Here is an 11,179-nt window from a genome sequence, read left to right on the forward strand (position 1 = left end):
CGCCAACATAAACGTGCATCTATCCTTTGAGTGTGCAAGCTTGCTACTTGCTGCTAGCATCACTCACATCATGCACATCACATCACTTGGGCTTTTCTTGTTGAGCGCCCAACGCCATCCTTTAACGTTCCTGTAACTACAACAACTGAGTAGCAACAGATGGGAGCATGCGCACACACCTTGACCTTTATGTCCAGCTTTTTACTTGTCACAATTTACTCACTCGTCGTTGATATTTATGATCTATATAATAATTTGCCTGTGGGCTATGGCTGGTTGGTTTATCAGATTATACATTTGATTTATTTTACTAACTAGTCATAAACTATCAAATGTTGTTTACTTTGCTTGCTTACTCAAATGATCTACGATTGGGAGACATGGGGCGGCACATTAGCGCCCTCTATTGACCGGGGACGCGTCCTGAACTTGGTGCCCAAATAGTGTAAACTACAGACTTTCTCTTCATGGAAAGTTAACATGCTGAAATCTTAGAGTATATATAACTCTATGGCTGAAATAGAAACCATTGTAGGAGCCGTTGTTTTTGCATCAATAAAAAAATCACACCTGTGTGAAGTGAGGGGCGCTCTTATCATCGTACATCATAATACATCACATCATCTCATTCCGGCCAATCACAATTTGAATGAATTGTCCATTCTATTCCATTCATTGTCAATGGCATTTTAATGTTTGTGTAGGACAAAGTTTGTGCACGCACTGACGCACACCAAAAGCTGGTCATATAGGAGGGGCTAGCGAGCCTCCAAAAACAACATCATTGGTAAGCAGGTTTCTGAACTATCTACAGGCCACATCTAGGGCTCTATTTTCATCCATACTAAACCCCTTATGTATGACATACATTTGTGGCAACAGGCATTCTGATTGGCCAGTATGAGATGATGCATGATGATGTACGATGATAAGAGCGCCCCTCACTTCACACGGGTGTGATTTTTTTTGTTTACTATTTTGAAAAACATTTTTGAATAGTTCAACTAGCTGATCTACATCGACACGTTTTTCAAAATTGTAAAAAAAAAAGGCAAAGAAGTTTTGAAAAACGTGTCGATGTAGATCAGCTAGTTGAACTATTCAAATGTTTTTCAAAATAGTAAAAAAAAATCACACCCGTGTGAAGTGAGGGGCGTTCTTATATCATCGTACATCATCATGAATGATGCCAATCAGAATGCCTGTTGCCCGTTGCCACAAAGTTATGTCATATTTGGCGGACATTTGACCTTATTTCTCCTTTCATTGTCGATATGAGACGTGTGGGGACAAAATTACGTAAATTATCCCTTCATTGTCAATGACATTTAATGTTTGTGTTGCGGACATTTGACCTAATTTCCCCTTTCGTTGTCGTTGGAAAATATGAGACGGGCCCACCCTTATCTTATCTTCCATCTTGAGGCACAGCTCACCACGGATTGATTTTTTATTTTATTTTTTATTGACAAAATGAATATACATTAAATGAACATAATCTATTTGTCCAAAGGACATTGTGGTCCTTTGAATGGAATGGAACGGAACGCTATGTGCATCTTGCTGAAAATGTTCTATACATCTGTCGACTCATAAATGCCATTTAGGCCAAAGTCAACTAATCGAAATGCTGTCAGTATCGATACTGAACTTACAGTTTGTCCGAAATTGCTTGAGCTTGGCAGTGTCCTCATCGTGAGGAAGGATGTTTCTGACAAACACTGGAGCAGGGACGTGCAGGGTGTCTGCTTTCATCTCAGCAGGCTTCACCTCCTCCTGAACCCCGGGTTCAAGGCTGGCAGTCGTAGCCTTGTCAGAGTGTGTCTCGTCTACACTGAGACACACTTCACCGGGGCTCTTATGTGAGCGTGTCTTCCACAGTGATACACACCTCACCAGGGCTCTTGTGCGCAGGTCCAGGGCATGCAGATCAGCTAGTTGAACTATTCATAAATGTTTTTCAAAATACAAAAAAAAAAATAATCACACCTGTGTCTAGTGAGGGGCGCTCTTATCATCGTACATCATGCTGCATCATCTCATACTGGCCAATCAGAATGCCTGTTGCCCGTTGCCACAAAGTTATGTCATATTTGGCGGACATTTGACCTTATTTCTCCTTTCATTGTCGATATGAGACGTGTGGGGACAAGATTACATACATTTTCCCTTCATTGTCAATGGCATTTAATGTTTGTGTTGCGGACATTTGACCTAATTTCCCCTTCCGTTGTCGTTGGCAAATATTAGATGTGTGGGGACAAGATGACATACATTTTCCTTTCATTGTCAATGGCATTTGATTTAATGTTTGTGTTGTGGCCATTTTGTGGGGACAAAACATGTATATAGGATGGGCTAGCGACCCTCAAAAAGGTAAAGTGTAGGGATAAGGGATGAAAATAGAGCCCCTAGTAGTAGAGAGAAATGGTGTCATCTCATAATGATTAGTGAGGAGGAAGATACGGTTGAAAATGGGTGACGTGGTCCTTTAATGAAACCCTCACTAATTACAGAAAAAGAGACTTTGCTGTTGTTTGTCAGGACTCTCATGCACCTGTGACCATTCTGGTGTGGTCTACCCTGTCAGGGGTTTTACCCCACCAGCAGCATTGGGCCCAGGGTCAGTGAATCACTCAAGCCTCTTCACCACGGCAAGGTCACAGCAAGAGAAGAGGATGTTGGCCCTTGCAAGGACTGTTTTTTCTTCAGCATTTTGTGTGTGTGGCTTTAAAAGTTTTTTGTCTACATAAGTTGGTCCTTACAAGGGCTTTTGGTTCTTTTTTAAAATTTCGTTCTTTTTTTTGTCGGTTTTTCTTCCACGTTAATCATTGCCAATTCCCCATTTCTACTGTGGCCCCTGTTACTGTCATTGTCAATCTGGGGAGGGTATAGTATAGTTTCCTCCAATACACATCACCAGACCCTTGTTTTCACATGTCAGTAAGGAGTTTCACCAGGAGACTGTCTCTTCTGAGACTGTATCTCATCGTCTCTGCTTCTTTTGTATCTTTCTCTTCCCAGTTCCCTGTCTTCGGTTCAAGGTTTCCTTATTGTTAAATCTTTAATATTTTACCAAGATAGACGATCCCACACCTCGCCACTAGTATGAAATGGCACACAAAAGGTCATAAGTGATCGCCTCTCCCCGACCCTATATCTCTCCCAACCATATTTGGTGAGCTCACCTGCTGTGGATGTTATGTGCCCCTGGTTTCCTCAAGGGGCAGGCACCCACATCACATAGACACAGGAAATCAATTGATATTTGGGGGGGTCTTGATCTCCATTGTGTACCGCGGTAGTCCGGTACATAAAGGCCATTTATACTCCCGTTCAGAATGGATGTGTACTGTACAGTATGTGCCCATATTTTCTGAACGGAATGCCTCCAAGTATAATTCAATTACAAAAACGGGTATTGCATATTACCGGGCATGCATTCCCGACTGGCATTGTTCCCAATGGGCATCAGCCTAGTAATAGTACTACTACTACTAATAATAATAATAATAGTAAACATACAGCCGAGAATTAGCAAAAAAAATAAAGAAACAAAAAACTAACTAACGAAACAATATAAAGAAACAAAACAATAAAGAAATAAAAAGGAAACAAGAGAAAAAAGTAGTAATCAAGACTCAGAGCTCTATCTATCCAAGGTGCTTGAAGGTGCTGTGTGCCAGGTTCCTTACCCCTAAGTTATACATAGCTATCTGTGCCAGTGACCTTAGCTTTGTATAACACTTAAGAGCTCTGACCTCAAGGAGGGCAGTCGTGAGGGGGTTCAGGATAACACTTGCTTGGCTTCCACTGAACACAGGTAGAGAAAGGGCTTGGGGGTTAACGTTTCTGGTATTATTTGCTAGGTTTTTCTCGTTTGGTGGTCGGAAGTGGCTATCTATAGCAACCTACTGCCAGTGGCCTTGTTGCTGCGGGGCCACTTTCCATGGGGCGGCTTGATGCATCTGGAACAGCCTGTGGTTGGGATGGCTGGTCACTGCATAGTGTGTCTATAGCTTCGCTCTCCCAGCAGCTCCAGCTCTGGCGTACCTGCCGGTTCCACCTGCCTCACTTAACACATGCCCTGTTAATATCCCGCTTCTTGCCAGCTTGCTAATACCTAGATTCAAGGTTTCTTTATTATTGTTAAATCGTAAGTTAAGAGTCAATTCCACCAATGGAATTGACTTATTGCAACAGCAATAAAAACCAAAGGAAATAAGGAAAAAGGAGAGAAAAGATAAAAAACAAAAAATAAAACAAAATAAAATAAAAAACAGTAGTACCAAACTATATATTCGATAAAACATATGCATATGTGTAATGACGTATACTTTCGATACTTTCCTGTGACCATGGCTTGCCATACATTGCTCTTCCCTCTACAATAGAACCGTTGCTCACCCACTCCTCTTTCCTGCCTGCTGCCCTGCCGTGCTCGCCCCCTTTTGAATAAATTACTTTGAACTGATTCTCCTTACCTCTGCATTTGCGTTCACCTTGTCTGCTTATGATTGTATCAGTTAGATTTTATGTGCATTATGATTTGTATGTTATGATTTTGTAGTTTTAGCCAACCATATAAATGTATTTATATATATAGTTTGGGGATTGAGGGCCCACCCTTATCTTATTTCTTGCACGTTGAGGCACAGCTCACCACGGATTGATTGACATTTCTATTGACAAAATGAATATACATTAAATGAACATAATCTATTTGTCCAAAGGACATATTGGTCCTCTGAATGGAATGGAAGGGAACGCTATGTGCATCTTGCTGAGAATGTTCTATACATCTGTCGACTCATAAATGCCATTTAAGCCAAAGTCAACTAATCGAAATGCTGTCAGTATCGATACTGAACTTACAGTTTGTCCGATATTGCTTGAGCTTGGCAGTGTCCTCATCGTGAGGAAGGATGTTTCTGACAAACACTGGAGCAGGGACGTGCAGGGTGTCTGCTTTTATCTCAGCAGGCTTCACCTCCTCCTGAACCTCGGGTTCAAGGCTGGCAGTCGTAGCCTTGTCAGAGTGTGTCTCGTCTACACTGAGACACACCTCACCGGGGCTCTTATGTGAGCGTGTGTCTTCCACAGTGATACACACCTCACCAGGGCTCTTGTGCGCAGGTGCAGGGCATTCAGATCTCTGTGCTGTTGACTTCACCGCCCCGTTGACAGTGGTTGCAGTGGCCTTCTCCGGGCGTGACGAGCTTGCCTTCATCTCCTCCACGTTGAGTAGCACCTCACCGCGTAACTTTATGGGCCTGTTGCTGAGGATGTTCTGTACAGGTGCGGCGTCATTAAATGCTACAAAGCCAAAGTTGGGGAGCTTTCCACCACACTTGATACTGAGCTTCATGACTGTCCCATACTGCTCAAAGAGCTCCTTGAGCTCGGCCTCATCCACTTCGTGAGGGATATTTCCCACAAACAGTTGGTGATTGTCGGGGTACTTCCACGCCTGTGAATCCCCCTTCCTGCCTTCCCTTCGTGACTTCATCACTCCACTGGCAGTCATTGTAGTCTTGTCTGAGCGTGCTGAGGTTGTCTTCATCTCCTCCACGTTGAGTTGCACCTCATCACGTAACTTTATGGGCCTGTGGCTGAGGATGTTCTGTACAGGTGCAGCGTCATTGAATGCTACAAAGCCAAAGTTAAGTTGCTTCCCACCGCCACACTTGATACTGAGCTTCACAACTGTCCCATACTGCTCAAAGAGCTCCTTGAGCTCGGCCTCATCCACGTCATGAGGGATCTTTCCCACAAACACTTGGTGGGTGTCGGGGTACTTGACTCCCCACACCGGTGTCTCCACCTTCTTTCCTTCCCTTCTTGACTTCACCGCTCCATTGGAAGTTGTTGCAGGTTTGTCAGAACGTGCCAAGCTTGCCTCCTCCACGTTGAGGAACACCTCACCACGTGCCTGCCAGCCGGAGCTCGCAGTCATTGGGGCTTTGTCTGAACGTGCCGGGCGCGTTGTCATCTCCTCCACGTTGAGACGCCAGTCACCGCTAAGCTTTATGGGCCTGTCGCTGAGGATGTTCTGTACAGGTTCTGAGTCATTAAACACCACAAAGCCAAAGTTAGAGAACTTACCACCATTCTTGATAATGAGCTTCAGTACTGTCCCATACTTCTCAAAGACCTCTTTGAGCTTGGCCTCTTCAACATCGTGAGGGATGTTTCCGACAAACAATTGGTGCGCATTAGGGTACCTGAGTCCCCGTACCTGTGCCTCCCCCTTCTTTCCTTGCCGAGGAATTTTCTTCTTTGTGACTGTTGCACATAATACTGGGCTGTTTTCCTCTGGAGCAGAGGGGGAACTTGTCTTCTCCATCACCATCATCGTGGTGAAAAATACAAGTTATAGGCCTATCTTAAGCGATATCTGAGCTGTATTCAACACTTCTTCACAGTTCTCTTCTGCTCTTTTCTGTTCCTTATTCTTCTCTTGTCTGCTGTTAGCATACTGACACCTGTCTGACTGTGATTTGTCTTTAAAAGGTCAAATTAATCAACACTGCAACGTCACCTTTACGTCACAAAGGGCAAAACCAGCTATACAAACGTTTGCCATGTGTGCTGGGCGAAGTACAACAATGTGCAAACACAGCAGCAAGATTTGTGAGTTGCTGTGATAGGAGAAGGATATCAAATGGAACACAACCACCCTAAAGACTAATTATTGTGTATATTCCTGCACTATACCTGCACCGAGTGACCTTGGTACATAGTATGTTTTCTCATGCCAATAAAGCCCTTTGAATTGAATTGAATTGTGTGTTCCGTTCCATACGACCGGGGTTTTCGTTTCTGTCTGTGCAGGTGTCTGTGCAGGTGTCCCCTCAAACTCACCGTTTGAGGGGTGTGGCACCAGCCTCCCTGATTGACCAACCACCATGGATTCACTGATTGGCTCAGCTTTGCATCACGTTTGCGCCGCTTATAAGTTGACACCTCTTGACGCTATTGTCTAGATGTAGGCCTACCTACCCTATGGGTATAACCAGACAGTCGCGTCAAGAGGTGTCAAGACGGCCCAGGCCGTAGCGTAACGGTCTGGGCACCGGACTGGTAATCCAGTCGCAGTGTGCCGCGGGTTCGACTCCCGGACCCGACACGGCCTTTACTGCATGTCATCCCCCCATCTCTCTCCCGTTTCCTGTCAGCCTACTGTCTGTCCCTTCAAAAATCAATAAAAGGCGTAAGCCGCAAAAAAATATCTTAAAAAAAAAAAAAAAAAAAAGAGGTGTCAAGACCAGGTGTCTCTTCCGAGTTTTTAAACAGCTGGTTGATGGAAACGATGCTAGTGTGCGGCTTCAACTTGTAGCGTGGGAAAAGCGTTTCGTTTTTTTGCCAACAATCCACCAGCTGTTTAAAAACCCGGAAGAGACGCCTGGTTGGCTGGTTCTCTTCCGACGCCTCTTGAGTCTTGACAGAAAGTTGGTTATACCCACTGAGGTCTGTGCACATGCATGGCTGAAGGAAGCTGCAGTGAATTAAAAGTGGTTTCTTATGTCTTTGCCTTATAGCTCTTATACCTGCCTTGCTTTGCCTTTACCACTGTTTGTACACACACACACACACACACACACACACACACACACACACACACACACACACACACACACACACACACACACACACACACACACACACACACACACACACACACACACACACACACACAAAATCTGGAGGTGCACCGTGCAATGCAGTCTTTTGTCCACAAGATGGTAATATTGAGTTTTAACGGTTTCCCTTTTGTCAACGGTTGCCTGAGCAGCAGCAGGTCTACAGACCGCGGAACCTACCAGGTGACCAGGATTCGTGGGTTGCGATTGGCTGAAGTTGAAATAAGGCGGAACCTGACCTCGAATGGCCCATTCACCAGCTCGGGCGACTCGATGACGCCATCCCACGAGCTTTCTGATTGGATAAACAGATATACAGGGTTGTTGTCAGATTGTATTTAATTTGTTACACAGTAATACACACACACACTGCCAATCTGCCATACATACAACCGCAGCTCCTCTTCAGTAATGATCAGTAATTAATTTACTTAATGTACAGGATTATTTTTGTTCTGTAGTTTGATACGGTACGGGTAATCAGGTAAATGCATGCATCCTCCATGTTTTGGTCATATTTTGTCACATTATACCTTATGGATAACTATTAAAACGACAACTGTTTATAGCCGCACAGTGACAGCACTGGACAGGCAACGATATGTAACGTTCATTTGTGTCAGACAGTCAGTCCAGTGTCATGTCATTGTCATCAATCTCATGACAAAAGAACAAACAACAAAACGCCTGTGGTCTCACAGTATGACAGTTCAGTATGACAATATGACAGCTCACAGTTTGTGAGCAACCAAGCTCCTATCCTCGGTCCCATGCTTACTCATTTTGTGAAGCTCGATCCATTGTCCTCTTTCCGTATAGTAATATATTTGGCAGGCAGGTATACAGTTTGTGTTGTTTTTACACAATGCAGGTTACATGAGTATAGTGCTACAGTAATACTAATTGTTCTACCTACTGTACACAACAGTTAAATGAACAGTAATAAACCGTTTTTTGACAGGTACAGAGTTTAATGTGTTTTTACAGCAGGTGTTTTTACAGCAGAGTTTAATATATATATATATATATATATATATATATATATATGCATGCTCTAAACGGTTTGTGATCAGTTTTGGAAATTAAAGTTGCAGCAGAGTTTAATGTGTTGTTATTTTTTGTTTGGCAGGTGCATCAATCAAAGATGAGTCGTTTCTTGAATGTCCTGCGGAGTTGGTTGGTGATGGTCTCTGTCATCGCAATGGGAAACACTGTGCAGAGTTTCAGAGACCACAGCTTCTTATCACAGAAACTGTACACTGGAACACCTGAGTTTGGTAAGCATCAATTAGGCTGGAATGGCAATACTATATTTACTATATACTATGTTTTGAATTTGAATCCTGAAAAGTACAAGTTTTGGACATATGAGGTTTCCACCTGACAGAGACGATATGTAAATTATCTGTAAAACTGAATTAAACATGTACTGTAACTATTACTATTATTACTGTCTGTTGTTACTTGAATGGACAGTAGTGAAGAGCTGCCTGCATTGTGACTTTTATTTGTTCCTCAGTAAATGGCCTCCAAGCGCGAACATTTGGAATCTGGACATTACTATCATCGATTATACGGTGTGCCTGTGCGATTGACATCCAGAATAGAACGTAAGACATTTCAAATAGAGGATCTTGATTTTGTTCTTATACGTTACTGGAAGTGATATAGCCTAACTACTGTACGTATACATTGTAGTAGTACAACAGTGTCACTTGCCAACAAGATCTAATCCCTTTTTAAGAGTAGCCAATTATGTATTACCTCTTTTTCTAGTCATCATGCCACACATGGTTGTTTTACCCTACTTGCTCAGCTGTCAGTGAGAAGCCCCTACCCAGAGGACATAGAGCCTCCATCCGATTCCACCCCCCATGTTCGTATTTATACGCCCAGCCAAATCAGATGGATGGTGGATTTGAACCCCTAGCCTGTGATGTAATCTTCAAGCTGACACCTGACAGCTTCAGTTCTTGTTGGCAAGTGACACCGTCGTATGATGGACTGTAAATTAAGCTTCAGGTTGCATTGTATGATTTGTATCATTACTTTTCCCTGCAGGCTGTATCATATTACCCTGTGGACCTTTGTGCTGGCTCTGGGACACTTCCTCTCCGAAGCCTTCATCTATAAAACTGCACCTCTAACTATTGGTGTAATGGCACCTCTCATTGTGGCAAGTGAGTAGTTCAACTCCTTACAGTGAGTGTGGGCATATTTAGTAACCCCACTATATTTGAAGATAATCATTTATCATTTATTGTGATATGCAGAGCAGTCCCTTTAAAATTGAGTTGTAGCCTGCAAAAGAAATTAAACTTTAACAATTAAAGGGGGTGTATAAGTGATTGTTTTGTTGGCAAACTTTGCTGCAGAGTGTTTGTTCAGTAACAGGGGATCTCTCTCCAGATCTTTAGTTAAAAGAAAATACATTTTCAGGTTGGGATACCAATTTTATCCAATCAATCAAAAGGGAGAACTAATACAGGATACCAGATAAACAAATGAAATTTTAAGTGTAACACTAAAACGGCATTAATGGTTTTTGTGGGGTTCTCTCTTGATATTATTAATATTATATCAGTATCCAGAGAGACATACTGTAGCAGAAGCTTATTGCGACAGCACACCGGGGAGCACTGGATTTATAACACAAGACCATACAAGAAGGTCATGGTCATTACAAATTGGAATGTGGCAGCAGCACAATATATATATTTCTTTTATCTTAATGTCATAATCGTTGGAGGCCAAAATCGATTAATCGGCTAGCCCTACATTTCACCCATTGCACACCTTCATATACGAGTGGCAGAGACAACCAAGCAAGAAACCAACCGACCTGCTCATGTCAGGAGCAGTTTTAGCAGAGTTCAGTGACTTTCTTAAGGACACTTCAACACGAGGAATGCTGATCGAACCGGGAATCTTCCAATTCCCAGGCAACCATTCTACCTGTACCTCCTGAGCCACTGCTGCCAGATAAGGAAGAAATGGGAGTATGGTCAAAGAATATGTTATAAAATAGGGGTTGGCAGTGCTGACTTGGGTTGGGGCAGGAAAAATAATTTAGTGTTGTTGGAATTGACCACGGTCAGATTCAGCCATAACGTTTGTCTTGTGTTTCTCCAGGTTTTTCCATCATGGGAATGCTGATTGGATACCAGTGTATTCCAGACACGCAGGAGGTGGTGGGTGCACGACAGAAGAAACGGAATTAAACCCAAACAGTCCAAACAAAGCTCTTGTTGCCGGCCTAATCCTACAACCTTACCAGACACACTTGTGAAGTAGTCTTGCTGCTTCTGGCCTTGAAGAACATGACATGCAGGTGTAATTTTGTGTCATATTGTGAAAACGTTTCATTGATTACATACCTGGACTGGATTGTACCCTACTGTACATTATAATATTTTTCTCTGTGTGTGTGTGTGTGTGTGTGTGTGTGTGTGTGTGTGGGGGGGGGGGGGGGGGGGGGGGGGGGATGTTATGCAGTCACCAGTCTTCAATGTTCTGATCTGTTCTGATGTGGTTCA

At 43.2% G+C, this 11,179-nt stretch overlaps 1 protein-coding gene across 1 annotated transcript; it reads left to right on the forward strand.

The window, feature by feature from the left end:
• Nucleotides 1-7,998: 7,998 nt before the first annotated feature.
• erg28 (ergosterol biosynthesis 28 homolog) lies at nt 7,999-11,056 on the forward strand. Its single transcript, XM_083792548.1, has 5 exons — nt 7,999-8,127; nt 8,773-8,920; nt 9,163-9,253; nt 9,705-9,823; nt 10,776-11,056. The coding sequence occupies exons 2-5, from the start codon at nt 8,788-8,790 to the stop codon at nt 10,862-10,864; spliced, it is 432 nt and encodes a 143-aa protein (XP_083648674.1). The 5' UTR covers nt 7,999-8,127; nt 8,773-8,787; the 3' UTR covers nt 10,865-11,056.
• The last annotated feature ends 123 nt before the right edge of the window (nt 11,057-11,179 follow it).

This window comes from Protomyctophum parallelum, assembly GCF_964188405.1.
Source record: "Protomyctophum parallelum genome assembly, chromosome: 20".
Classification (NCBI taxonomy): Eukaryota; Metazoa; Chordata; class Actinopteri; order Myctophiformes; family Myctophidae; genus Protomyctophum; species Protomyctophum parallelum.

Excerpts from the sequence above, each read along its gene's own strand:
- erg28 (XM_083792548.1), top strand. The coding sequence starts at position 8,788 with ATGAGTCGTTTCTTGAATGTCCTGCGGAGTTGGTTGGTGATGGTCTCT. Across the intron at positions 8,921-9,162 it reads CACTGGAACACCTGAGTTTG|TAAATGGCCTCCAAGCGCGA; the intron begins GTAAGCATCAAT and ends TTTGTTCCTCAG. Across the intron at positions 9,824-10,775 it reads GGCACCTCTCATTGTGGCAA|GTTTTTCCATCATGGGAATG; the intron begins GTGAGTAGTTCA and ends GTGTTTCTCCAG.